The 27,861-nt window shown below is 37.6% G+C and overlaps 1 protein-coding gene across 1 annotated transcript in view; it reads right to left on the bottom strand.

Moving 5' to 3' along the window:
- Positions 1-17,097, bottom strand: part of LOC117402840 (calcineurin subunit B type 1) — a 42,559-nt gene extending 25,462 nt beyond the window's left edge. Inside the window, exon 1 of the mRNA XM_034004393.3 lies at positions 16,850-17,097. Coding sequence (XP_033860284.1) covers positions 16,850-16,852 — 3 coding nt within the window. The 5' untranslated portion in view covers positions 16,853-17,097. The remainder of the gene's footprint in view (positions 1-16,849) is intronic.
- Between the last annotated feature and the right edge of the window lie 10,764 nt (positions 17,098-27,861).

Genomic DNA, 27,861 nt, shown 5'->3' with positions numbered 1-27,861 from the left:
GAGTGTGCAACACCCCCCCACCAAAAACGAATTTCACGGTTTTGCAGGGGTCTAAAACTGAATATCCTGGGCCTAAATATGTGCCTAATAGGGAGCCAATATTCAAAACAAGTGTATAACTTTGTTCATTTTTTATGATTTTATGCGTCCAGATTTAAAGAGATTTAAAAGTGTTACTTATGTGTCTATGAAAAGTAATTACAAAATAATTTATTTATATTAGAATTTTAAAATCACAAACTTGTCTTGTCTTAGCACACAGTAAATTTAAAAGAAAGTAAAAGTCCACATATTTAAGCAAACCGTTCAGTTTTGCAATAATTTATTAATTTATTAATAATTTAATAGTCTTTAGCAATAAAAACAAAGAAATTATATTTCAGGCACAAAAACAAACTAACAATGTCACAGTGATACCATAATACCAAGTGACACACAAAAAACAAGACCAATTTTAAGTTTGTAAAAATATTCATGGAACCAACCAGTCCTTACATTTAAGATTCTGAGTATACATACTTTCCCATAGCGCAGTTTCTCATTAACTACCGAGTCTGAGAGTGCGCAAGTGCAATAAATAAATACATTAAAAAATGTGATTGTGAGAACTGCGATTTTGAACACTGTTTATTTTAGTTTCTATAAACATTAATGTGATTTCTACAGAAAGCTGTATTTTTTCTTTTGTTTTTAATATTTTTTTAATTCTGTTAACTGTTGCTTGATTAAAATAAATACCATTAACAATAAATAATGTATTGGCATTTACTTAAACAACATGGTTTGAAAGTAACAGTTCAGTCCATAAATATCAAGTAATAGGTACATGAAATGGAAAAACATGGACATGACTTTTCAAATGGAAAAGACTAATGTTGAAAAAGAAAATCACTTTGGTCTACAAAATTACATTTATATACACAAATGGTTTTGGATATTTCTTATTTTATTAGTACAGATTAGCACAAACTGGCATACCACTTCCTTAGGAGATTAGCATGAGCTACTATAGGAAATCTTGAGAAGCTTCCCATTTTGGCTGGTGCATGCAGTCTGACAAAACACTGCAGCACATGGCTTACTAGCTTTAATTTGCATTAAATTAAAAGTAGGACTACTTACTGTAGAAACCACATTAATGTTTATGTAGGACCCTGGAAAAGGGTCAAAGTTAATAGCGTAGATTGTATACACAATTTAAGACTTTAAATGTACTGTTGTAGCTCAATTTTGCCAGAACGTGTCGCCACGAGAGGCACTCAGATCAGTGAGCCAACTATACAGTGCGTAGGAGTAAAAAGTTTCAAAGTGAAAGCAAATGCAGAGTTAACCCATTCATTATACATTTTTATACTGCGTATCTATTTTTGCACCATGCCTTGTAACACCCTAAAGGCCTGGACACACCACCGAGTCGCTTTTTTTTTTTTTTTTTTACGCCCAGTAGACAGCAGCGCGTCTAAACCTAGGCATCAATTCCCTTTTCCGGATAAAAAAAGTACTTTATAGCACTACATTTAGAATGAAAATACACTAAAATATGGCTGTGTTTTGAGGAGACATGGAAAGGGTGACATCAAGGATTGTGCTGTTGGTCTGGCACCTATGCTGAGCTGACCTGCCAATTGATGAATAGTGGTCACCCTCTCCTCTGTGGGATACACTCTCCCTGAAATTGTGTTGAATTGGGCCCCCAGGAAGATTAAGGACTGTGCTGGAACCAGTGATGATTTTTCTCGGTTTACTAAACAGGCCTAGATGTAGAAAAAGTTGAAGTGTCTTGTCTCTGTGTTCTATTGCTCTTTCCCTTGAAGAAGCCCATATCAGCCAATCGTCTATGTAGGGGTAGACGTGTAAGCCCATGCTCCGGAGATGTGCTGCTACTTCTGCCGTTACCTTGGTGAATACTCTTGGGGCTGTGGAGATCCCAAAGGGAAGCACCCTGAATTGGTATAGAAATTCCTTGATCGCAACCCAGAGGTATTTTCTGTAGTCTAGATGGATAGGAAGACGGAAATAGGCATCTTTGAGGTCTATAGAAACAAGCCAATCTCTTGGCTGAACTGCCATCTTGAACTTCTCTGTTAGAATGTTTAAAATGAATTTAAATGTTTCATTTTAAACTTGTTTAAAATGAAAGTGGTGGTGAAGGGGGTGCCTGCTCATTACAACTGTGCTTCCCCAATGCACACACTCAATTCCATACACCAGCTGACACTCTTGGTGGTCAGGTGGTTAAATAAAAGGGCTTCATACCAGGAGGTTCCCAGTTCAAATCCCAGATCAGCCACGGACTCACTGTGTGTGACCCTGAGCAAGTCACTCGGATGAGACGTAAAACCGAGGTCATATTTTAAGTGACTCTGCAGTAGCAGTTGTGATGCATAGTTCACCCGCGTAGTCTCCAAGTCGCTTTGGATAAAAGTGTCTGCTAAATTACTAATTAATAATAGCATGCACTTAAGTAAACCATAAAACGGCACAAACAAAAGAATCAGCATAACAAAGGATGAATATTAAACAAGATTCCATTTTTGGATATTTATAGCTTGAATATTTATCTTCCCAAGTAACAATTTAAATACCAGTAACTTTCAGTAAAGCTTTGAATTTAACTACCTGTCAGTTGCTACCTAGAGAAAGTGAGAACGTGGTAGCAGCATATACGTTTTCTACTGAAAAGCATGTTTGTGCTTTTGTACACAAGGAATTTCAAAATGAGCTGCTTAAGGGCTGAAGGTGCCCTGCCCAAATTTTTTTTTTTAAACAATGTCATGACATTAAAAAAAAAAACTCTACTGATTTTTCATGTAAAACATATTTGGGTGGGAAAAAAGTCAGATACTTTTGTTTCAATCAGTAAACATTTTTTTGTAGAATAATAACCTGCAGCTAATATTAGACGCATGCCACTGCTGACAAAAGTAGGAGTTGGTTTAGATCACAATGTGACACTGTGTGGGGGTCTGCTTGAGATAGAATGACAAACTGATAAGCCAACAAGGTATGGTTTCTGATAAAGTACAGGATGTAAAACAGGCACCGTATTTTCCTACATAAATAGCCTTTAAAACAAGAAACAAAGCTCGGGAATGTGTACCATGTTGAACCGCATAGAAATGCACAGAGTTTTCTTCCTTTATAATTCAAAGTTCAAACAATTTCCCTGAGCTATATGGGAGCTTGCAGATCAACATTCATTACCTCCTACTGCCTAGAAAGCAGCAGTTGTCTTGCCGACTGACCTCATGGGGAGGGGGGCTGGTCTCCCAGCAGCTGAAACAGCTTTTGTAGAATTCAAACAAACTACACTGAAAAGTAGTCTTTAGTATATTCAAGAGACTGAACGTTGGAAGAAAGTGGTAAGCAGTCGCAGAGATAAATATATTGGTATAAAAATGCACATTGCTGCAAAACTATGATCCTAACAATTGTAGATTTTCAATTGATCGATATTATAATAAAACACACACACTTTATGGACATGAAGGGGGTAAGATATGCGGTTGCATGTACAGTACAGACCCCACCATGGCGTACATGCCATCTGTGTGCTGTTCTGTAGTGGTCATTCTTTGGATGTGTCACAGGGAAAGTTAAATGGATTCAGGCACTAACCAAAAGTTTCTTGTAAGTTAAGATTAACATGTGAACCCGATAATTATCCATATATATGCAACAGGATTCAACAATTCTTCCCATCTGAGGGGTCTGACAAAACCCTTTACATTTAACTTTGACACCCACTACAAAACCTAAAAATATGCAGAATATTGTAGCTTGAGAATCAATCCATTATTTCAAACATTGAATCATAAATAATGTTAAAGATTATGGCAAGTGCTTTCACCAATTGTCTTAATGTACACAAATCCATTTGTCTTTGTTTTTGCTCCTTGCTTGTAGGCCATAAAAGAGTACAGGACTGCCAAAATGTTCTGGGCATAACTGATATCTTATATTCAAAACTTCTGTAAAGCAACAGCATTGTCAGGATTCCTTTATCCACAGGTGTGGACATGTTAAGAAGCTACAAAGTAGGGTTGGGACGATATTGAAAATCTCTGAAATGATAATTGCAATTACATGTTTGCTCATTTAGATTCCCCTGGTTATACAAATATAAAATACAATCCCTCACTAAACCGAGGACAGGTTACCTAAGGTTACAGGTTAATTAAGTATACAGTTTAAATATAAAAAAGAAAATAAAACACATGCATGTTTATACTGCTCAATTTTAAATGTATTTCCCTTTTCGCTAAAATACAATCTAACATGTTTTTTTCTAACACATTACATTAAGAATGACTGTACAGTATACATATAGTAAAATCAATACCTTATGCATTTTTTCACTTTAGCCTATAGGCTACTGTAAATAACAGTACACATTACAGTATAATTCAGAAAGATTTGGAGTTGAAACTAAAGGAATTTAGCACACTTTTTTACCCGACTATTTAATAGTACACAAAACAAAATAGTTAATGTTGCTGCATTAACAAGCTATGACACCATACATATACTGCACACAATAAAGAAATAAATACATTTTAAATGTACATAGAATACTTTAGTGTACGCGTGGCTGTAAGAACACAACATAGCCTACCTGCTATTTTCTAAAATAGTCCACAATTGTTTTCTGTTGGTATAACAACCTTAGTGTAGCATATTTGGCACATGGGGTACCTCCATTTTCTCCAAGAATGCCAAACTAGATACTTAACTCGTGGTGTTTTTCTTTTTTGTTAAGCAGGTTTGAAAGAGACTGCTCACTGCTGCTTTCACTCACAACGAAATCTCGCAAAAGCTACAGAAGCACACATTAAATGTCACTCGCATGCAAAATTCGATCTTTTGATTTGTATAATGCATATTATGTAAACAAAAGTTGTATTAAAATCCGCTACCAAATCATTATACGTAGCAACTCTATCAATGTGCCGCTGCCATGTATGGAGCAGGGTATAGTATCCAAAGCAATGGGGGGTACCTATAGCGGTTGTAGTGCTTCAGTAAAATATGTACTTAGTGTACAAGACAGTGTAAGAGAAGTGCTATGGTAGAATGTTTGCAACATACAAAACATATGCCATCTCTAATCATTTTAATTTCAAAAACTGACCACAATTCACCCCTCCCCCCTCCAGCTTGGGTTATCCAGAGGCAAAACTTTCATTTCTTCATTCGCCATATCGACAGCAAAGCGTTGTATAGCATAAGCTGTATTTAAAGAAATGTCTCGAAACCCCTCTGCTGTTTGGGATTTTTTTGTTAAATGCCCAGACAACCAAGAAAAAAGTTGAATGCAAACTGTGCAAGCGACTCGTATCATGGGGGCATAACCAATCTCTGGGGTCACTTGACAAGTGTAAGTTCATATTATTAGTATCGTTAATATTTTTAGTAGTAGTAAAATGTGACTGACGGATAACCTGCTTGGAACGGTGACTGTTAAATAAAGCTTTGTTTTCCTAAGTCCGCTGCAGTTGGTGCTGCAATGCAAGCTTACTATATATATCGCAAGCAGCATCAACTGTGTAAATAAACAATGTGTACTTATTTAAATTATAAAAACATGATTACTGTCCTATATATTTAAACTACATGTGAATGTTTTATTCAATTTATATGGATTACCTGTAAAACAGGATTTTCAATCAAATATAAACAAGTAGCTATGGCGAGGTCACCAGTAAATTATGGTGTATCAGTAAATTATAATTATCAGTTTTCTATACATTATCAGTATTACCCCTTTTATTGTGAGTAATATTTTTTGGTTCTTCGTTTGTGTTTTATTTTTATTTTTTTTATGTTGACACCCTCGTTATAACAAACATGTTGGGGCCACAGCCTTTTGTTTGTTATATCGAGGGGTTTGTTATAGCGAAAGGACAATCAAAATGCACTAACACTGTTTGAGTAAGTTAATGAGATGGGATTGTGAATAAAAGTAGAATTACATGTGCCTGTTCGTCTCATGTATGCAGCAGGGCTTGAAATTAACTTTTCCCTGCACTAGTCATCATGGCTAGCGGATGGAAAAATCCACCGGCCACAGATATTTTACCGGCCAACATCATTCCGGGGGGGCGACAACGACAAAAGAAAATGTAAAAACAAGCAACTTTTATGAGCAGTCTTAACAGGGTCTGAAACAATCTGCCTCATGAGTGAAGATATAGCTTCTGAGATGTGTTGGGCATCTGTCCTCTACTCAGACTGCATGCACACAAACTGCACAGTCACCAGCGCTTTCTGGCAGAATCATACCTATTAGGGATGTGCACGACAAATATTTTGACTATCGATAATTCCACAGCTGTTGAGGTCGACTAATCGAATAGTCGCCCCCCCCCCCCCCCCGCCTCCCATTCAAAATGAGACGTACATTAAATGCGAAATAATGCAAAGTGACAATTATTGCAATTGCAATAAATTCTGAACTTTATTTTAAAATACTTAGCTAACACAACAACTTTAACAACTTTGTTAAATAAACATTAGGCTATGTAAAAAATACCTTCCTATTAGGAAACATACAGAAATGCCATAACAGCAGCAATAACATAAGCATACCGTCAACTCTCGTGTGAGACTCTCGTATTTTGCAAGCAAGTGTTATTATTTTTACCGATATTGTCACAAGCTTTTCCGTTAATTACAATTTCAAATGAACTATAAAGGTTGTGACAATTAAAAAAAAAAAAAAAAAAAAAAAAAAAAAAAAGTATAATTTTTATTCAATTATTAATTTAATTTTCATTCAATAATAGTTTAGCAATGTGAGCTGCGAGGCAAATGCCTTAACATTAGCATCCTTGTGGCAATAATGTTTTCCGGTCATAACAGCGAAATACAAAATGCATTAGACTATCTAGCTAGCTAATTTATACAATCCACTTAACTAAACGATTTACTTTTCCTACGTTTTCAAACCACACACAAAATATAGACTACCGGTCTACGTTAAATCAAATCGGCAACATACCTGTGCGTTCGAGTTCCAGTGAATAAAAAATAAATAGCCTGTATCGGCAACAGCTTGCTATGTATGTAGCTATCTTAATAATATTAATAAATAAATGAATGAACAAAAAGGCCTGAGTGGCATTAACGCACTAGCCTTCCATGGAAGCAAAAAAATCCTAACTAAAACTTTAGGAATAGTTAGGCTAGCAATGTCCATTATTATCATCATGTTCACTTATTCTTGTTTAATCAGCATGTCCATCAGGTCCGGCAATACTGCAGCAGACGGTGCTCAGGCAGAGTTGTTTGTTTTTGTTTCAACTTCAGAGCCTCAGTAGCTATTGCACTGTGATGAAAATGCGACACAAGACGGCTGGCCGCACCGACTACATTATGTATAGCACCAAGTTTAAAGCCATCGTTGAAGGCGAGCTGCAGAGTGTGTGCAAAGCACAAATTCGAGTCCCATTCAACAAACTCCGAAGGTGATGTTGCTGGCATTGTCGTGAACACAGGCAGTGATTTCCCCCCTAGTTAAACCCGAATGGTCTACAGCGGTGTTTAACACATTTGCGAGATTCTCTGCTGTATGCCTCTCTGGCGTGGCGCGAGTCTGTAGAACTACGTTTTTCATTTCCCAATCCTCAATGAAATGACAGGTTATTATGACGTACGACTCGGTATTCGGTGCAGTCCACGCATCTGTAGTAATCACCACCTTCTCAGCCTTTGACAAGTTTCTGCGGACAGACGCTGCTGAATCGGCATGCATTTTTTTTCGAGTCGAGTTCCACAAATTTCATCAACTCCCGAAATCCCTCACCTTCAACAAAACTTATGGGAAGCATGTCCTTTGCCACCATATTAGCAATAAGGGCTGATGTTTTTCAGCACGTACGACGTTGTCACACTGACGAGGCCTCACCGCAAAGGATGCAATGGCGGTTTGTTGCGGTCCTCTTTTCTTTTCTGTCGTTGCTAGCGTCACAGAAGGGTGTTTGGCTTTTAAGTGGGTTAACATACCAGTTGTAGATTTGTGGTAGTTTAATTGCACTGCACATATTTTACACTTAACAGTGTTTTCATTTACTTTGTCAGAGTATTTCTATGCAGAACTTTTCTGTGAGTAAGCCATCGTTAGCCGAGGTACGTTCTAGTTTAGCCAATCACAGACAAGAAATAACAAATCCCACCCTCCAGTCAATCTTCATTACCGCTACATAGAGAGCCAATCAGCAGTACAGGCTTTAAAATAAAATCAATATATACATTTTTTTTTTTTTTTAGCTTTCGAATGTTGGATTCACTTGTCGATAGGTGCCATCGTTATCGAATAGTCGAATGTTCGACTATTCGGTCTCACCCCTAATACCTATACAAGCTCCTCTTCTATGACAGCGCTATCGGTTGAACCATCTGATATCACTGACAGGAACTTTGCAGCTTTTATTTTCTCGTGCAGCTGCCTTCTTTCTACCTCAGCAATGTAGTGCATAAATACTCTTGCTTGTCATTTCTAGATTTAGCCCAGTCTGTTCATCAACCCTATATTATTAAAAAGTAAATAAATAAAAATGTTCTATTGTCACACTTTGTGACTGAGGATCTGCTAAGCATTAACTTGCTATGTTTTTTCAAGCTTTAAAACAAGTCAGTTCAAGATACAATTGATTCCAGTAAATAGTAAATTCACCAAAATTAATCTTCAATACCAAATAAGAGCTAACTTCATTTAACATGGTTGCATATAGTTTACTAGCAATCATCTGAATCCCTTTTTCAGAATTTGTAGCACACAAAATATTATCATTATTATTACTATTGAAAATATTGGACGTGCTATGCTATATTTAAAATCTTTTATCACAGTAATAACAACAACAACAACAACGTGTTGGACCTGGGGCACTTTGTAATAAACAAAGTGTTCAAAACAGCAGTCGCTGTATTAAAATGAACTTCTTGCCATTTCTTCCTGAGCAACATATGAAGAATCTGACCCTTCCTCACCAACTACTCCATGCAACTCCTTATTCAGGCCCTGGTATTCTCCCGCCTAGACTACTGCAACTCCCTCATGGCCTGCCTCCCTGCGTCCGCCACCCGTCCACTCCAGCTCATCCAAAACTCTGCTGCTCACCTGGTGTTCTCTCTGCCTCGCTTCTCCCACACTACTCCACTGGCTCCCGATCACCGCTCGCATCCAGTTCAACTGCACCCAGCTACCTCCAGACCCTCATCTCTCCCTAAACCTCCACCCGACCTCTCCGCTCCGCTTGCACTAGAAGACTGGCTGTACCTCCACTTCGCTCCCCTGCCTCCAGAGCCCGCTCCTTCTCCACCCTTGCCCCGCAGTGGTAGCACGACCTTACTACATACGTCAGGACTGCCCAGTCCCTGACCACCTTCTGGCGCCTCCACAAAACACAGCTCTCCAGACAACACCTGTAAAACTTAACTCTTCCCTTCTGGACAATATAGCACTCTTGCCTTTAATGCACTTTAACTTACACCTATCTGCTCCATATTTTACTGTATTTAATCCTGCACTTAACCCAATCTGTAGTATTTTGTATTTGCCCTGCACTCGTATCTAACCCTGACGTAACTATCAACACTGTTAACTGCTCTTGAACTGCCCCGATATCAAATCGTACTGCGTTTTGTATTTGCTCTTATTAGAACTAAAGTCATTGTATTTTGTATCTTGCTCTTAATTGTACTGTAATTCTTGATATGTATTTTTTGTATACAACTAAGTCACCCTAAAAAGATATTTAAATAGATGTGTGTAAGCCATAAAAATATAAAGCAACAATATAAGAACCCCCTAGTTTGTTTATGTCTTCATTTGGTAGATTGTGTATACTACACGTATATACACAATACAGTTTTTTGTTATTTTAATTTTTTTTGCAGCTTTTTTTTCCCCCTCTCTCCTACCTCGTCTCTTCCTATCTCGCTAGCTAAACTGTCCTGAGGATCACAGCTTTCGGGCTCACTATCTTGGTCGGCAAATAGAAGACCAGCAGCCTGCAGTGCAGTGTGTTTTGTATTTTTTTTGCCATTCTAAATATAAAAAAATAAACAAGCGGAGTAATTCAAGACATAAAACAGACAGCACTGCCAGGGTTTTTTACCAGCGAAAATAGTTTTCAGCATTTACTTTTTCTCTGTTTTTGCTGTTCTGTGGCAGCATTTTTATTTGTAAAAAGTAATCACAGAGAGAAAGCCAGTACAACCCAAGACGTCTGGTTTGTTTTGAACCTGTGAAAATTTCCACCGGCACTCAATCTGACAAGCTGCCTGCTATGCCCTTCACACACAGACACTGAAAAAACTGTATGTACTGAAAACTATCACTTCACAGTGCAAGCACCGCCTCCTCCTCTTTTGTTTGGTTGTCAGCAACATCACTTTCATATGCGATTTGCTTAAAAAAAAAACAAAAAAAAAAACACACTTGAACGACAGCATATATTAAATAGAGCAATCGAAAGCAGAAGTTGTGGTGCTTATTGTGACAGATTTTTTCAAGTTTCTTCTTGTTTTAGCCAACAGCTTCTGTTTAAAGGTACAGCGGTCTGTCGCAAATTCTCACCACTGACACAGAGCCGCTGGCATTCAAAGTGTTAAGTGTACAAAAACATACCCGCCACTGTGGCGTATGAGTGTGAAATTTACCCTCCACAGACCAAATAAACCCGTTTGGTGGGTGGGGGTGGGGGGGTTAATTTCAATCCATGATGCAGTGTTCTGCCTTTGCTTTATCCTATTCGGTAAAATAATTTAAATGCAAAGCAAAAAGCAAAAATCCTGAATTGAAGCTGAACTTTTATTCAAAATCAATCTGCCATGAATCATTTCAAAGTGCACCAAATCTTAATCCAACATGCAAGAATCCCAAACTGAGCTTTTATTCCAAATCAACCCGACATGAAGTTAATCAGATCCTCAAGTTTTTGTTGTTGTTTTTTCTATAATCAAATTTAATTTGCCGCATGGTTGCTGAACAAGCCAAAAAAGTGCTTTTTGAGAACCTATATTTCACGACAGAGACATGCCTGCAATACTCTTTGTCAAACGATCAATATCCAGCTTTGTTGCAACATAAAATGATTTGCGTTTTGGATGCAGTTACACAGCGCGTATTTATTAAGTCAAAAAACAGTTGACTTCACTGCGGAAGTGGCATCCCGTGCGTACAGACCGGGATGTTGACAGTGTGTGTTTAAATTAACTTTTTTATATAATTTTATTTGGGGTCCAAGGGCCAGGTTCGTTATAGCCGAAGGTTTGCTATAATAAAGGGTGTAAACAGATGTATAGTTGCATACATGTTCAAACATATTGCTGGTGGTGCTTCCAAAAATTCATAATAAATATTTAATTGGAAGAACAGGTGCAAGCACCAAAAAGTTAGACTGCTGATCTGCTGTTTTTGGGTGCTGGAAAACAACGTTTACCACTTTAACTAAGTTTACAGCACCCAAATACCTGTGTGTGATTTATAATTTAAAAAAATACCAACTAAAATGACGGGGGATGATAAACTTAACTGACATGGTATTCAGTCAGCCATCTTACTAGTTTGAGTTTGAGTTTCATAAAATGCAATCAATCACATTTTTAGGTCAAACCTACTGAAAATGTTGGCCACCAATTGGGATTTAGAAAATCAGATTATAAAAATGATACTGAAATTTGGATGTCAGAATTCTTAATTTGATTTTGCAAGGGAAAACAATTGTATTAGACAAGTTAAATATAAAGTGCAACAGTTAAAAGAGAAAATCGCTTTTACTCACAGAGACTGCAAAAGTGTTGCCCCAAACAAGATGGTATATATATTTGCATATAAAAGTAATGCAATATCCAAGCTAGTGCTTCATGGGATATCAATGGGTGGAACAAGAAGTGCCGATGCTGCAACTGGTACTGTTGCAGTGACACTTTGTGAAATATGCTAGGATAATGGAGTCAATATCTAAATTGCTTTATTTGTCTTGTTCCTATATGCTCCTCTCGTCTCTCCAGGGTTACTGGAATACAAACTCACATGAATAACTTTTTTCCTCCCCTAGACAATTTTCTATTAAATATTGAGAATATCTTAAGTTTAGATGCATATCTTCAGTTGTATTTTGCTGCATGTAACTTCACCTCTTATTTTATAATGTTTCATGATAACACATGTTTGATTCCTTCAGATGTCTGATGTTTTTTGATCTAATGAAATATCTGAAATCATCAGGAAATATGAAATATGTCGCAACAGTACCTACAAAGGCAGTATTGTGACAAGCAGGCTTGGCGATTTTTTCAAGTTTATTTATTAAATGAAAAAAAAAAACAGTTTTATTTAAATCTGTTTTTTTTTGTTGTTTAATTTAAATCAATTTTTTTTCTTCAAATTATGGAAAAATTTGAATAGTACCGTAGTTGTAGATCCACCACCAAATACTGTAAATGTCCCCCCCACCCCCTTTTCTAAAAAGGTAGTCATAGCCAATGATTTTTATCCCATTTTTCTCCCCAGTTTAGAATTGCCAATTGTGTTATTAATCCCGGTTCACCGCTGCAACCCCCCGGCGACTCAGGAAACGGCGGCTGACACACGCGTCCTCCGAAACGTGTCCCTGCCAAGCCGTCTTTTTTCGCACTGTGGACCCACAACGAAGCCATCAGACCTACAGTGCTGGAGGACAACACAGTTCCAAATGGCTCTACTGCAGACCCGCAGGTGCCCCATCAGCCACAGGAGTCGCTGGTGCGTGGTGCACCATGGATTGCCCTGCAGACCTAAGTCCTCCCCACCCGGGCGGCGCTCGGCCAATTGTGCGCCGCCCCCTGGGAACTCCCGGTCACAGTCAGCAATGACATAGCCTGGATTTGAAGCTGTGATCTCCAGGCCATAGAGCACATCCTGCACTCCACGCGGCGCTCCTTTACTGGATGCGCCACTCGGGAGCCAAATACTGTAAATTTAACATTCTTCGGATGTTGCAAATCGTGGTTTGTGAATAGTTACATACCAAACCAAATTACTCAATCTTAAATGAATACATAAAAGCAAATTCATCATTGTGGCATCCTCTAAATGTGAACTAATATATTTTGCCTCGTATTACTACATCATTCACATCATTACTGCAACATGCATGGTCATGTTAACTACATTTTAATGTGCATAAGAGTGAAAATCCCCTTTCACACTTCTAGATATTGCATCAGCACAGTCTTTTCTTTTACACTCAGAATGATACATCCTTCATCAGTCTTTCAGAGTCAAATGTTCAATGATACATAGACACACTATATATATATATATATATATATATATATATATATATATAAAATTTTAGATAGATATAGATTATTTACACACACACACGTATGTACAGTTGCAGACAAGTATCACCACCCTGTATAAGAAACCATGTTATTCACTAATTCATTAAGTGAAATAAATATTTTTTGCTAAACTATACTTTCGTCAATGCAATATATCAGTGGTGGCTGGTATGGTTGAGGTTGACAGCAGTGCAAGAGGATTTTCAAATATTCCCCTTTAAACACATTTTAGACTGTCAGGTATCACTTAAAACAGGGAGGTACTGATTGATTAAAAATGTGTAATTACAAGATGATTCCCTGCTTTTATATTCATTTTCAATCTATGTGTTGTTTTCAGTACCAAACATTGATAACGGGAAAAGTGTCTTCAATAATCTGAAATATTTAACTTCTCCCTGCGCTTTAAGGTTGCCAGTTGCTGGCCGGGGCTGCAGTTTGTTAGCCGTGTATGAAACAAGCTGTGTGATTATAATATTTCACGTATAACATTACATAATAAAGTAATAAACTGTTGTATACAGTATTTAATTAGATCATAAAGTTATCGATTTTATAACAAAAATAAGTTGGAGGATAGTGCAGAATTGTAAGTACAGTAATCCATCGCGTATCCGCCCTAGCCCAGGGTTGGCGATTTTTTTTTTTTTTCTTTAAATCGGTTTTATTTGATTTAAATCAATTTTTTTTTCTTTTTTTAAATTAATAGTTATATAAACTAAATTACTCAATCTTAAATGAATACATAAATAAAGCAAATCAGCCAACCCTGCCCTAACCGTTTATCTGCCTTGATCAACCTCTTCAGCAACCTTAGTTTATTATTGAACAGAGAATATTCGTTCAGACATTGTAGGTCCTATCAAAGTTTTTGTACACTGCGTCGCATGTGATCCGTGCGCTGCCATTGCTGGTAACATCATGTGAGCTGTTCAGTGTGTTTATGTAAATAAATCCTGCTTGCCTGAGGGGCGTATCAACTTCACCCTCCGTCTCGATCTCCTGCCTGTCACTCAGCAGCGAATGCACGCATCCACGGCAAACGGCTACCCTGTCACAAGCATTAATACCCTGTATCTTTCTAAACATGGGATTTAGCGGAGCTCCCTAATAAAAGCTTAATCTCAAAACAATAACTTTGTGAATATGGTAATTGTTACAGCTGTGTATAATGGTATTTAAAACAGGATTCATTCATCCACCTTTTTACACATCTGCCCTTATTCTGGTCCAAGCGCAGTCGGATATGCGATGGACTTCTGTATAACTATAGTACATTATCAGAGAACGGCTGTTACTTGCAGAGAAAATGAGTCTCTGCTAACCTATGCCTACTACAGATTTTTATAAGCCCTTTCTTACAAACATTTCAGAAATAATAATACAAATATAATGATAAAAGACCAATTGAAAGCATTTTCTTAATGTATGCAAAGCTACATGGCTAATATTTTTTCATATTGGCCTGAGGCTTTTTTTTTTTTTTTCAAAATTTCTAAAAACAACTAATCAAAGAGTTTACTTTCTGTTTATAAGTAAATAGGTTCCAGAAAGATCCTTAGCAGATAGGGGTAACATACAAAATTGGCCAATGTGTATTCACATTAATTACTTGATAAATTAAGCCGAATATAAACATTTTAGTTCATAGCCAGTAAGAGTTTAATGTTGTTTGTGTCTTAATAAAATGTTTTTAAAACATTTTTTTCATGTCTTTCAGAAACTATATAAAATAGGTAGTAAAAGAAAATGATTTAAAAAATCAGCCAAACCTGCACTGAAGAGAAGCCACATACAACCTGTGTTTACATTGTGAGGAAAAAAATTATTTGAACTGAAATTGGGATGTTTGGAACCGATAAGAAGTCATTTAAAGCAAATGAGAAAGAATACAGACCCACTTTATAGATCGAAGTGTCTAAATGTGGGGTTGAAAGACTTGGACAGAAACAATGATCTTCACAACAGCAATAATGAAACTGGAATTTGCCAGTTGCCAAGGAAAAGAACATACTGCTTGGTTTGTCAGTGGGTGATATCTATGCTGAGAGTCACAGGGAAGGACAGAAAGACAAATGCTGAAGTGGAGTTTACGTGTTAAAGCTTGGAGAAGGCCAAGGAGTATGATGATGCAATAAGGACAAAAAATAAATGAATGAATGAATGAAAATGGTACCTGACGTTTTATTTGTGGAACCAAATAAAAGATTAAGGGTAGCAAAATTGAAATTACTCAAGTGGTAGCAAAGTGAAATGCATGTGGTTGAAACGAAAGGGCACATATACTGCTAGTAATTTAGGACAAGCAGAATAAAACAAATAAATACATTTTAAAAAAAAGATTATTGGGTGGAACAAACTCAATACCGGTACTATACATGAGTTCACTAATGGTAGAGTATAGTGAAAGTATGTAGCTGCGCGCCTGTGCAGTATTGACACTACCAGCATGCAATTTATGCATCCTACTGTATACTGCATGGCACATTTAGGCCTGGGTGAATTTCAAAAATACATCGTTACATTACGGGTTACAGTTCAATCACTGGCAGATCAGATTATCTAAGAAATGTCATAAAGAACCATTCAATTCTAAATGGATGACTAAAACCAAAGACACACTGTTAGGCGTTAATATTGCAAATTATGTCAGACTGAAATTTTACATAATGATGGACGCAGTCGGGTGCTGACGACAGAAATACTACGGTACATGGTAAAAATAACAGATTAAACATTTATTCTTACAGGAAACTAAACACAGTGTACCTGGTCTCGTGTCAATCCGATTTTACCGTTATTTTAGTGTGTAGTCTGTACAATAAAATTGCGGCACACAAAGAAAATATGGCCAAAAAAAAATATATATATATATATATCACACCTCCCTTTTCTTACTCACTGAACGGAAGCAACATATCAAGCAGGGTATTGCACACGCCACTGCTCCTACACACTGTGCTAATTTACAAAGCCACGTAAACAATAACATAACTTGCAATTATTTTAATGTTGGATACTTTCTGCCCGTATATATTTTTAAATATTGTCGTACAGCTGTGACAAAATAAGCTTTATCAGTGTTAAAGACGCAGTAATCAGTACAGCGGTTAAAGTCAGAAAATCAATTTGCGATTCAAAATGTAATCATATAATAATGATAGAATATGCACACTTTATATAGATTTTCCTTGTAAAAACTGCTTCCCACTGTGTTACAATAGACGTGCATGTTACGTTAAATTACATTGGGAGCAGGGTAGGTAGTAAGTAACTCTGGGCCAGGGTGACATGTTTGTATTACTCCACCAGAGTATAAAAAAAAAAAAAAAAAAGAAAAGACTTAACTTGCTTGCTCTCTTTTTTCGTTATACACCGGACGGTCTTAGTTCTACAAATTCTACACATTTTCAAAAACGTAAATGATTTATTTATGCATGATTCGTAGTCGTGTGTATGTGCACATGCGTGTAACATTAAACGAACATAATTTTAACAATAACACCACCCTTACCATTTTGACCGCTGGGTGTTGAAATGTCTCTTCGCCTCGGTGGGCAATGCAGTAATAGTAATAATGGAGCTCAAAAGCACAAGAAAATCTAGTGGCGTTCCCTGTTTTTCTCTTGCAGGCAGCGTTATGTTTGAAGACTCACAAGCACTATCTCTCTCTCTCTCTCTATTTCTACCGATGACGGTTTCACTGCAGTGGCTCAGGCTGACCCGCAGGGAGGGGAGAGAAAGCGGAGGGGGAAGGGCAATAATACAGCACATCCGGGAACCACAACGCTGACATACGGGAGCGGCTAATTTGCATACGTTTACTGCCCTCGCTATTGCTGTGTATCTGGTGTTTTTTTTTCTTTCTTATTTTACGTTTTAAAAGAAGACGAAGTAACCTGATTTCTTATGTTTTGACGGTGGTATCGTCTTACTCATTTTAAAGATACACTATGAAAACGGAGAAGAGGCTTATTGGTGTTTGAAGCATTTGTATTTGCTGTATCATGTTAGTTTTTCATTTAAGCAGTCCCTGTAGTGTTTTGTCTTGCAGGCCCTTGCTTGTACACATACTTTAAATTGACTTTTATTTTCATAGCCAGGTAAAGTGGGCTTTTAGATCATCATTACCTACTATAACCAGCTTGGAAAATAGCATGGTAGTGTTGGTTATTGCTGTAATTTTGCAAATCAGACACTGTTGAAAGCCCAGTTTGTTTACATTCTCTGCCTGTATAAATGCCGCTTGGAGAGAAACTAATTAAATCCAATTAAGGTTGTTTATATCTTCCTTGAATATGGGTCAAGTTTTGTAAAATAATGGGGGGAAAAAAAACTAAAAGTGAGAAACCTGGCAGATTGACAGTGGTTGTTTCAGCTGCAGGAACCTGACCTGTACTGAAACCTGCTTGCCATTGTTCATATGTGAATGCAACAGCCATATATGCATGCTACCTGCAGTTGTGGGAGGGTATGAATGTCATCTACAATGTCTGTTATAAGTCACAACATAAATTAAATTGGGGAAACCTCTTTCTTCCACGTGGTGTTCTACAGACAGTGGCCTTATAACTGGTATTTACGCCTAGGTGCTGGGACTGTAGGACACTACACCTTATTATTTACCATAAACAAGCCTGTATGTATGTGCTTGCAAAACATCTTTATATAAATATATTAGTTTATAACCCCTGGCTTCACACAATACATTTTTCATCTCTTTATTGTCCCTTGATTTAAATACTTTATTACTCTTTTGCACTGATGGATATTTGACAGATTGAATAAAGTCACCAGGATTAAGAAGGCTCAGGTGTCGTTGTCCATCCATCAACAGTCCAAAGCACCTTTGACCATTGTTCCATAGTCCAATTTCTGTGTTCTTGTGCATATTTTAGCCTTTTAGTCTTGTTCCCCTTTCTTTACAGAGGTATTCTTACTGCAACACACCCTTTAAGTCCTGATTTCAAGAGTGACCTTCGTACTGTGGATTTGATGGACAATGACACCTGTGCCTTCTGCCAGTTCTGTTGTCAATTCATTGCTTGTCTTCTTTCTATTCCTGAAGGATATTATCTTCAAGTATTGCTCATCCTTGTTAGACAGCTTTTTGGGGTCTTCCAGTCCTGGGTTTGTCAATTACAGATGATGTTTCTCTGTACTTGTTGATTATGCTTTGGATACTACACCTTGAAAATCGAGAGATGCAAGCTATTTCACTCATTGTTTTTCCTTCTTTATGCAAGTCAAGGTTTTTATAATAGTAGAAAACACTAGTGGAGGCTTTGAGTAAATTGTTGATGCTCAAAATGCATGCGTAGAAAAATGCAACATGTCTAAGAGTTTGGTACAGCAGTATATACAGTATATGAACATAATTTAGATATTTTACTATTTGTGTATCTTAAATTTTATTTAACACCATGTAATCAAATAAACTACATAATCATATTGCAAAAGTCTACTGGAGCCATATTAGTAGTATAGTATTTCATGCTAGATTTCAAAATATCACATTTTTCAGTTCTTGTCAGTATATGGAAAACTACAAAGTGGTATATAATTCAATGTGTTAATGTAACATTATTCAGCAGGTTTCATCTGACTTTATGAAGCAAAATTAGTTAATTCTATAGGGTGATGCACAACTTTTGGCCATAGCTGTACCTTTAGTGACTTACTGATAAAGACAAAGGAATTATAGTTTAATAACAAAACAATGTAGTATGATTGGGACTATGAGACACTGCAGTCCCCCTATCCTCACACATACTTCATGGATAAGAGTAAATGGCTTTTCAGTACTGGCTGGTCGTCTCATAGGAGAAATAAAATAATTGTATATAATCTTATAGGATTCCTATAGGATTTATTTCAATTTTTGAAGGATTCCTATACAAATTTCCTATAGGATTCCCCAGGTCAGATTATAAGATACACAAATAGTACTATTGAGTAACAGTTAGTTTTTACAGAAAGTTTTTCACTTTCAAATTCGAAGGAAGTTACAAGCTCACCAAACTGCTAGCAATCAATAATATTGTGGCGAACCTCAGCTCCCGCAGGCAGGCACATCACACAGGGCGAGGCAATCCACACACAAGCAGAGTATGGAGCGTCATTTGTGCCAAAACTATCGGGCCGTTAGTTTGTCAATTTGTTTGTCAATTCGTGAATTTGTCAATTTGTTTGTGAATTTGTTTGTGAATTTGTGAATTGGTCAATTTGTCCAGCAATTAGTCCATAAATTTGTCAATTCATACAGTAATTCATAAACATATTTGTTAATTAATCTAATAATTCATTAATTAATTTGTAAATTCATTAATACAAAAGGCTGTACGGACCTGCAAATTTCCAATCAACCAGACAAACTTCCCAACGACCAGTCAAACTTACAACTGTCAATCTCGCACTGTGTGAAAAAAATGCAACCTTTCTAGCCAATGGGAGCACACACTAATATTTTAATCAACGAAAATCCAGCCTCACTCAAAACTGCTTCAGCCAATAATATTTAGAAGGGCGTTTCAAAAGATATTCTATTTAACAAGATACTCACTTCCGCTGATTTTCAATGGCGACTTCCGTCTCACTGCGCAGGATTGGTGCCAGAAATGGGAAATCTATTAAAAAAACAATATCTTCTCTCCTGTTGACAAAATATATATTTGAGCCCAGTGAGATCCAGATATCAAGAAAATGAAATTTCTTTTTTTACGAAATGATTTGAGTAAAAGTGGGGACAGACTGAAAAGTGTTGAATTTAAATCAAGGGAAGTAATGTTAAAGCTTTACAATGCATTAGTAAGACCTCATCTAGAATATTGTGTTCAGTTCTGGTCACCTCGTTACAAAAATGATATTGCTGCTCTAGAAAGAGTGCAAAGAAGAGCGACCAGAATTATCCTGGGTTTAAAAGGCATGTCGTATGCAGACAGGCTAAAATAACTGAATCTATTCAGTCTTGAACAAAGAAGACTACACGGTGATCTGATTCAAGCATTCAAAATTCTAAAAGGTATTGACAATGTCGACCCAGGGGACTTTATCGATCTGAAAAAAGAAACAAGGACCTGGGGTCACAAATGATGATTAGATAAAGGGGCATTGAGAACAGAAAATAGGAGGCACTTTTTTACACAGAGAATTGTGAGGGTCTGGAACCAACTCCCCAGTAATGTTGTTGAACCTGACACCCTGAGATTCTGAGATCAATAAGCTACTAACAACCAAACGAGCAATATGGGCCGAATGGCCTCCTCTCATTTCTTATGTTCTTATGTTCTAAAATGAATGACAAAAGGAATGCCCATTGACGACAATGGATAAAGGAATGCCCATTGACTATAATGGAGAAAGGAATGCCCATTGACTATAATGAAGAAAGGAATGCCCATTGACGACAATGGAGAAAGGAATGCCCATTGACTATAATGGAGAAAGGACTGCCCATTGACTATAATGGAGAAAGGAATGTCCATTGACTATAATGGAGAAAGGAATGCCCATTGACTATAATGGGAAAAGGACTGCCCATTGACTATAATGGAGAAAGGAATGTCCATTGACTATAATGAAGAAAGCAATGCCCACTGATTATAATAGAGAAAGGAATGAATGCCAATTGACTACAATGGAGAAATGAATGCCCATTAAATATAACAGGAAAAATTATACAAACTAAAAGTGGAATGACATGGAATGACAGCTGTTTTACATGGAATGACATGCCGGTACCAAAAAAACAGTACAATCATAGATAAATAGGGCAGCAGTGTGGAGTAGTGGTTAGGGCTCTGGACTCTTGACCGGAGGGTTGTGGGTTCAATCCCAGATGGGAGACACTGCTGCTGTACCCTTGAGCAAGGTACTTTACCTGGATTACCAGTAAAAACCCAACTCTATAAATGGGTAATTGTATGTAAAAAATAATGTAATTGTATATAAAAATAATGTGATATCTTGTAACAATTGTAAGTCGCCCTGGATAAGGGCGTCTGCTAAGAAATAAATAATAATAAATAAGGAATGACAGCATGTATCTTAAACCCCCTTTTACCATTTCTTACAAATAGAATAATGTACAAAATACATAAACCAACATCATTGTCATTCCACTTTTAGTTTGTATAGTACTTCATGTCTATGTAATGACATAAGGGTTTTAAGATGTGTCTTAGGGATTTTTAAGTTATAAGCTGTCATCCTTTTTTTCCTGTTAGAGCATACTTTTCTCCATTATAGTCAATGGGCAGTCTGTTTTGTCATTCGTTTTTGTCCCGTAAAAGGGTACTGGTAAACTAAAACCTATAAATAATGTATTTACACTGAAATACTATTGAAAAAAATATATGTTTAAAATCCTGTTATACATACTCACAGGGATGTAAGGGTTAAATAAATGTCAGTAGCCATCCACTGCGTTCTGTTTATTAATCTGTTAATACGTACTTTGTAGTAATGGAGCATTACAGCAAGATTAATAGATATCCCTCAGTAGTACTTGCTTCCAGCTGGACTCTTGCTGCTGTATATGGGCTAATGAAACCACAGCAACAGTACCTGACGTCCAAAAATACACTTTTTTGTGATCTGATTAGAATACAATAAATCTGAAATCAGAAAAACAACAACTTTCTTTTAAATGAAATAAAGGACAGAAGTATGGCATTTTTGCACAATGTGTAAGAATTATGAAGATAAGAGGAATCAGGAAGCAGTTCCACAAAATCTGGAGATTGAACCAAGGCTTATTGAAGAGCAGGATAATTACCATTCATGGAGCTAAGTTGTTTAGTTTACTAATAATACAGAAAGAGTTGCTGCTAGGATAAAACATTGAGCTGATTTTTCACCCACAGCCTTAAAATGAGAATAATAAAGTAATGAAGTTGAATGGCAGGGGATGCACCTTTTAAAATGCATTTTACTTTCCCCCATACTCTATTCAGTACAAGTTGAAAAGCATACCGGCTCATCATTCAACCTTCGTTTGAGCACCACCTGCTGGCAAAATGGTGTACTTTTTTCCTTCTCCTTGCACATCTTAATTGAAAGAGGAGGGAGTAGGAAATCATCTGATTGCCTCAGGTAAAATGACAGCTTCCAGGCTTCAGCAACCCTACATCTAGAGGAATGTGCTGAGATGAAATAACATATCTTTAAGAAATGCAGGATGAAATCATTATGCAGACTGCATTAAATTAAAGTTAATCACTGATATAAATCAGTGCTTTGCAGGATTAATTCCTTATTTTTAGTTAGTAACTGTATAAGCGAAATGTATTATTTTGGAGCAAATTGCATTCATAAATTTCAAGTCTGTGGGGGCAGTGTGTTTTCTGAGAATGCACCTCCTGGTGGTGGGCTGATAGGATTACAGTTCAAAATAATGTGCTTTTAAGGATGTGTGTTATCCAAATAACTATTCATTCTTGAATGTTCACACACAAGCAGGTACAATTATATTTTAAGGAATATTTGCAATTATATTGCAATAATGAATTCTATAATGTATATAGATGGTTATATGAAGCAAGTGTGATGTTGGTGTAAGGATAATGAAGGGTAACTTAAACAAATACTATGAGTACACTGTGCTCAGCACAGCTGCAAGACAAGGAGTGGGGAGTGGGATCGTGCCTGACCTTGGTTGGAACACTGCTGACACAAAGAGAGCTAGCAAAAACAAGGTTTAACTTCACACACATGTTTAGGCAAGATATACAAGACAGGCATTCGAGAAGCATTCAAGACCCTCTTGAACACACACCAGCACTGTGTCCGATGGCCCTCCCAGAGATTAGGTAACTGATCAATATCTCATTTCTACTAATAACTAGTGGCCTCATTATTGTGTCTATTGATAATGATTAAGCTGTAAAAGTGTGACTTTTGATTATCAGCATCAATATTTATACATATTGTAAAATTATATGTAATACTCAGGGATGACTCACAAAAAGAACCCGGGAAAAGAAAAAAAAAAAAAAAACATGAAATCCATTCTATCAAAGGATGTTTTTCAAATAGGCAGTTGCATCATAATGACTCAACATTACGTCATTATTCCCCTGGAAGGATAGGGGGTATTTTATTAATATGGCTTCACAGCTGGAACAATAACATGCGTACGGCTGCTGTACATATTAGAAGAATGCTGATGTGCCACACTGGCTACAGATCTTACCGTGAAGCGCCACCTGATGATGATACCAATGTATACACATGGTGTGTAACTTGTCATGCCTTTCATTAATTTTTTGACAATAAAATACAAGATCTTAGAATGTCCATTTCCAACACCTCTGTTCAAGTCCCCTTTGGTTTTCAGGAGAGAGCTCCACAGTCTCACTCTTTGCACGAGTTCAGACAAGTTACTTTGAGCTCACAGCAAACCTTACTAAGATGAAGCCTACTTTCTGTGACAGCGACCCATGTCCTTCAGTAATGGTCAAACAGAGCTGTTCAATTCTTGGGCCTGTTTTGTAAAAAATCATTAATCAATCATTTTCTCAGGCCTCCTTCCCTCAGAACTTGAAACTTGCACCAGTTTCCCCATTGTTAAAGAAAGCTAATCTGGACCATAATGTGTTTAATAATTATCGACCCATATCAAATATTCCGTTTTTAGGCAAACTCATTGAAAAACATGCTGCTCAGCAGCTGCAAGAACATTTGTCCTCCTGTGGATTCCTTGACACTAATGGATTCCGACCCTTCCATAGTACTGAGACAGCTACCTTGTGTGTTGTTGATGAGTTACTTAGCGTGCTAGATAAAGGGGGTTCGGCCATTTTTATCCTGTTAGACCTCTCAGCGGCCATTGACACAATAGGCCACGGTCTTTTATTGCAGAGGGTGGAGCAGGATATGGGCATCTGCGGGACCGTACTTGACTGGATCAGGTCGTTTCTGACTGATCGCTCCCAAAAAATCACAATGGGTCCATATTCCTCTTCAGCCTTGCCAGTTATGTGTGGAGTCCCACATGGGTCCATATTATCTCCCCTACTGTTTAACATCTATGTTAAGCCGCTGGGAGTACTGATCAGGGCACATGGCCTTTCTTTCCACCAGTATGCCGATGATACTCGGCTATATCTTGAAATTCAGGATGAGCAGGACTTTAATACTCTGTCCGCTTGTCTATCTGATATTAATAGCTGGATGTCTGGCAATTGGTTGAAACTTATCCCTGACAAAACAGAATACTTGCTGGCTGGGGTGGAAGCTAAACTTGCCGATCTGAGGCATATGGCATCGTCGTTAACTGTCAGTGGAACTTTTCCCCTATAAGTGAATAGGACTAAGAGTCTGGGTCTAGTGTTGGACAATTCTCTGCCTCAGATAAAACAAGTAGTAAAAACGTGCATGTTCCATCTACAAACAATCAAGATTAAACCATTTCTCTCTGACAGAGACTGTGCTACTGTTCTGAATGCCCTTGTAACATCTCGTCTCGACTGTGGCAACGCCCTGTATGTGGGTCTGCCTCAGTGTCGAACCAGACTGCTCCAGGGCATTCAGAATGCCTCAGCTCGGTGTGGAACCAGACTGCTCCAGGGCATTCAGAATGCCTCAGCTCGGTGTGGAACCAGACTGCTCCAGGGCATTCAGAATGCCTCAGCTCGACTCTTGATTGGTCGATCCCGACGTGATCCGACTTCCCAAATTTTACTGGATTTACATTGGCTCCCAATTGAGCTTTGTGCACAATTCAAATTTCTGTGCTTAATTCACAAAGCACTTTATCAGTAACTTCCTCACTATCTGACTGAGAAATTGCAAATCGCACACCATGTCCCTGTGTCAGCCACGTTTTAAACAGAAACATTTTGGAGCTTGTGCTTTTTCGGAGAGTATGTTTGTTTTTTGTATATGTATGTGTGCTGTTTTTTTTTTCTTTTAATGCATATTCATGTCCTGTACATTTGTGGTCTGTTGCGCTCTATACATTTTTTTTGTTTTTTTTAAAGGCATGTGGTAATAACACATTTTAATAAAGACTTAAGTCATTCAAACAAACATATTCTTTAACTAGTCCTTATTTTAATAACCCAATGCCAGGCAGTTGTAGATTCTTTGGCATCCCAGGAGAAGGCAGTGGCCCTGTTGGTTCCATCAATAATTTATCTATAAATATGTTTCCAGTTTTAATTACGAAAGCTCAAAGTCAAAAGAGACTTAAAAATAAAATCCAAGATGGCCACTGGATGAAACGTAAAGTGAAGTTTGGTGCGTAAAAAAGTATTTTTTACACGTTTAAAATATATATACATATTTTTTATTTCAGATATGTTTAAGTTGGATGAAAACTGTTTACAAAACTTGATTAGATTTTTTGATAATTAAAATCAGAAATTATGCTCACCCTACTGTAAGTGGATAACTACCGAAAGCCAGGACTGTGTCTTAGCACAGTCGACGCCACCTCACCATCTCGTCACACTCGCACTCATCCCAACCCACCCACGTCACATGATCTCTGCATCCCACATTACGGTTGCAATTCATGACTGCTGAACATTTTTAAATGCTGTAACAATAGTAGTTCTTAATGTATGTTATGCAGGTTTGGTGATTTTTTTTAATCTTATTTATTTATTTATTTTTCAAATTATGGACAATTTTAGTTGTACTGTAAATTTAACATTCTTGGGATGTTGCAAGTGGTGGTTTGTGAACATACCAAACCAAATAAATCTTAAATGAATACATGAACAAAGCAAATTATTGCTGTATATGAAACAAGTTATGTGATTAATTTAAGCTCCATTATTATGCAATGCAATATGTATGTTTATATGCAAAATATTACAAATCACAGTAATAAAGTGAGGTATATAGTATTTAATTAGATCATAAAGTCATTTTTAACAGTTTTATAACACAAAATTAAGTTGGAGGATAGTGCACAATTTAGTATAACTATAACTATGGTACATTATCAGAAAGAGGCTGTTACTTGCCAAGAAAATGAGTCTCTTCTAACCTAAACCTAGCACAGATTTTTATAAGCTCTTTTTACCAACATCTCCTCAGACAGGTACAACTATTTTCCAGACATAATAATAGTAATACAAATATAATGGACCAATTGAAAGCATTGTCTTAATGTATACAAAGTTACATTAATAAATACAGTGCCGTGAAAAAGTATTTGCGCCCTGTCTGATTTTCTGCATTTTTCACATTGTATTTGGTCAGATTTTTTGTGGGTTGTAGTAGTATATAGAGGGAGTCTGAGAGAAAAAATGACACCAAAGTTTGGTGTTTCTTTCATTTGTATGGTGTGCAAGGTAATCAAACATGCAATCTTCAGGTGTGAAAAAAGTTATTGCCCCCTGTGGCAAAGTGGTAATGACGTGCAGGTGAGTGCAGTGCAGAAGAATCACACAGACAGACGTTGGTACAGGTGCAAGGGTGTTTATTTATTTTTGTAAATGTCCAGAGCCTCAAGGCAAAACCTGTAAATGATAATAGTGCTGGAAGTGATACAGCGGCGTGTATCACTTCTAATTTATAATCCCGCGGGTTTGACCCGCAACCCCAAAGTCCCGTTCCGACACCCACACTAAACACGAACACAAAAGACAGTGCGTGATTCAAGTGCTAAAAGGTGCAAACACAAAGACAGTTGGTAGTGAAAGGTGAGTGGTGAAGTCTGGGTTTTTCGCTGGCCTGCGGCTGCAGCTCCGGATCGTGCTCAGTAATCCTCTGTGACAAATAACACACAAGACACACAGTGTTAATACACAGACACAGAACACTCACGGTTTCCTCACAGTACGGGCTCCTTCTCGGTTATTTAACTTAACCATATGCAAAGGAACAGATCACTCAAGCCATGCCCCCTATTTATACCCTCGCCCATGACCCCAAGGTTAACGAGCGCATCCGCTCCTCCAGTCCTCGGATGCCACGCCGCTTACCGTCTGGGTCACTGAGCTCGGGTGCCATGGCTCCGCCCCCTTCCGAACTGACCGACTTCCATCTACCCTACGGAATAAATTGTCGTGCCATTTCATTAAGGGTACTCTGTTCCTCGTATACCGTGCTCTCACAGGTCGAGAGGGAGATCTAACACTAAGACTCATTCGATCTCTGTCACATATCCCACCGCTCAGAGTGGAGCCGAAGGAACACTCGGCTAAACCTACCTTTCCCATTACTCCCCCCTCCCGGGAAAAATAATCCGCATTTTGGTGGTCTTTCCCTGCACGGTGTACCATATGGTACATGAAGGGCTGCAATGCCAGATACCACCGAGTTATCCGGGCATTGCTGTCCTTCATTGTGCTTAACCACTTGAGTGGGGCGTGGTCAGTGACAAGATCAAATGAGTGTCCCAGCAGGTAGTATCTTAAAGAGTGAGTAGCCCATTTCATGGCCAAACACTCTTTTTCGACGACGGAGTAGTTGCGCTCCCGAGGGAGCATTTTTTTACTTATGTACAGAACAGGGTGTTCTACTCCGCCTACCATTTGAGACAGGACTGCACCCAAACCGACATCCGAAGCA

The sequence above is a fragment of the Acipenser ruthenus genome, chromosome 5 (genome assembly GCF_902713425.1).
Source record: "Acipenser ruthenus chromosome 5, fAciRut3.2 maternal haplotype, whole genome shotgun sequence".
Classification (NCBI taxonomy): domain Eukaryota; kingdom Metazoa; phylum Chordata; class Actinopteri; order Acipenseriformes; family Acipenseridae; genus Acipenser; species Acipenser ruthenus.
The sequence above is the reverse complement of the archived record's forward strand: the minus strand, read 5'-3'. Positions and strand labels throughout refer to the sequence as shown.